At 36.9% G+C, this 1809-nt stretch overlaps 1 protein-coding gene across 1 annotated transcript in view; it reads left to right on the top strand.

Annotated features, from left to right (window-relative positions):
* LOC101639553 (olfactory receptor 8H1-like) overlaps window positions 1–750 on the top strand; it is a 2983-nt gene extending 2233 nt beyond the window's left edge. Inside the window, exon 2 of the mRNA XM_004708519.2 lies at window positions 659–750. Coding sequence (XP_004708576.2) covers window positions 659–750 — 92 coding nt within the window. The remainder of the gene's footprint in view (window positions 1–658) is intronic.
* Window positions 751–1809: the final 1059 nt, after the last annotated feature.

Raw genomic sequence — 1809 nt, 5'->3', positions numbered from 1 at the left:
GAATTCTCATTGTCTTTGCTCTGAATGCTATAGGCCCATTATGTTCTATAAAAATATAGAAATCATTATGAATTTGAATCTTCACTGGTTGTTTTCAAACAGTCAGTGGGGAAAAACTGTAAAACTAAAAAGTTACAATGAATCCAGGTCTAAAGTATCCCATAAAATGGTCAGGTACATTTCTAAATGTATTATGTTTCCTTGAAACTGTTTCCTTCCATGTTCCAACATTGCAGTTTTAATTTCATTTGCTATTATAATATTACATGAGGAATTTATTTCCAAGTAACAGATTTATAAAATGTCTACCCACTGACTACACATTTTGGCTCTATTCTGGTTATATGAGTAAACAAATTATATTAAGATTTTGTATTTTAGATTACATTTTATTGCTAAACTATTTACCTTGAATTTGTGTGGTGAAATGAGACCTCTGTTTTAGGATTGAATACTAATGTTTCCACTTATTGAAAACTTTTAATTCATTTATGCAAATATTATGACAAAACAAAATGTCTCTACTTCATTATTTAGAAAGGTGCCTTAAAATAGAAATATGGAAAATTATTGTTTAATTATAACTTTTTTTCTTTGAAACTGTATTGTTTGTATTACACACACACACACAAAGGCTTGTAGAAAAATGAGAAGCTAGAGGGAAAATACAGAGTCTCCCTCATATTGGAATGTATAGACATAGACCTATGTATGCAGTCACGATCAGGGAGCAGGCACCTTGTGCATTAGTGAGAGTATATAGGGATATTTTAAAAATAGCCACCAAATCATTATACTTTACAGGTGTCCCTGCCTCTTTGGTTATGTTCCAGCCAATACGGGCACTATGGTGCCTGCTTTTCTGGTGTATCCAATCAACAGCTTCCCCTCTAAATACTCCATTCTAACTTCAGTGAAAGCACGTGTTTCTTGACTCTGTGTTGGAGAAAGAAGTTGCTAGGCTACATGAAAAACAGAACAGCATATGAGGTTTCAAGACACGATATCCTTCATAGGTTCTCCCCATTACTATCTTGCCATTGTGGTCCAGTGATCCTTATGCATTGACCAAGTCACACAGTTAGAACCACAGGCTTTTAGCCAACTGCTTGTACAAAGGGTGAAGGGTCAGAGCTCATGGGGCTTGACACAGCCTTTAATTTGATCTGAGGGTAGCTTTCCCCAAATCCGTTTCAAATCCAATAGTATCAGTGGAAGTATGCATGTCCACAGCTGATCCCAAGGATGGCATGCTATAGGCAGTCATCCATGTACCAAGTATCTGCTGGCAAGGGGCCCTCGGGCTGCCTCACCAGTAGAGCTCTCCTCTATGCTGGGGTTCATCCTGACTTGTAGTCCTTTAAGTATTTTATCCAGAATTATCCTTTTTTCATTCTTGATAGTTTGCTGCTATTCTTTGCTCCAGACAAGTAAATACTCTTTTTTTGCTCTATCAATAAAGTGGCCTCAATGACTGTGCCAAGTGGAGCATAAGTACCCTCTCATACACCAAAAGGACACAAAAGCCTACACATATTTTTGCATCCTACAGGTGTAGTAAGCTTGCGTTATATCAACTGTTGTTTCAGACAATAAACAACTATTATCTAAGAAAACCACCCCAAGGCATTATTACCACCATTCCTAGCACTTGCATTTTTTAAGGGTTCATGGTTACCTCTCCCCTATACATAGATGATCAGAAAACCTAGACAATCTTTAACAGATAAAGATCTACAGAAGTTAGAATAATGTCATCAGTTTCAGGAAAACAATGGACAACAGCAGGGAAATAAAAGCACCAGGTCC

This window comes from Echinops telfairi, unplaced genomic scaffold (genome assembly GCF_000313985.2).
Source record: "Echinops telfairi isolate 266 unplaced genomic scaffold, ASM31398v2 ScPeMD7_60;HRSCAF=208, whole genome shotgun sequence".
NCBI classification, from domain to species: domain Eukaryota; kingdom Metazoa; phylum Chordata; class Mammalia; order Afrosoricida; family Tenrecidae; genus Echinops; species Echinops telfairi.
Note: the sequence above shows the minus strand (reverse complement) of the source record. Positions and strands in the feature narration are given on the sequence as shown.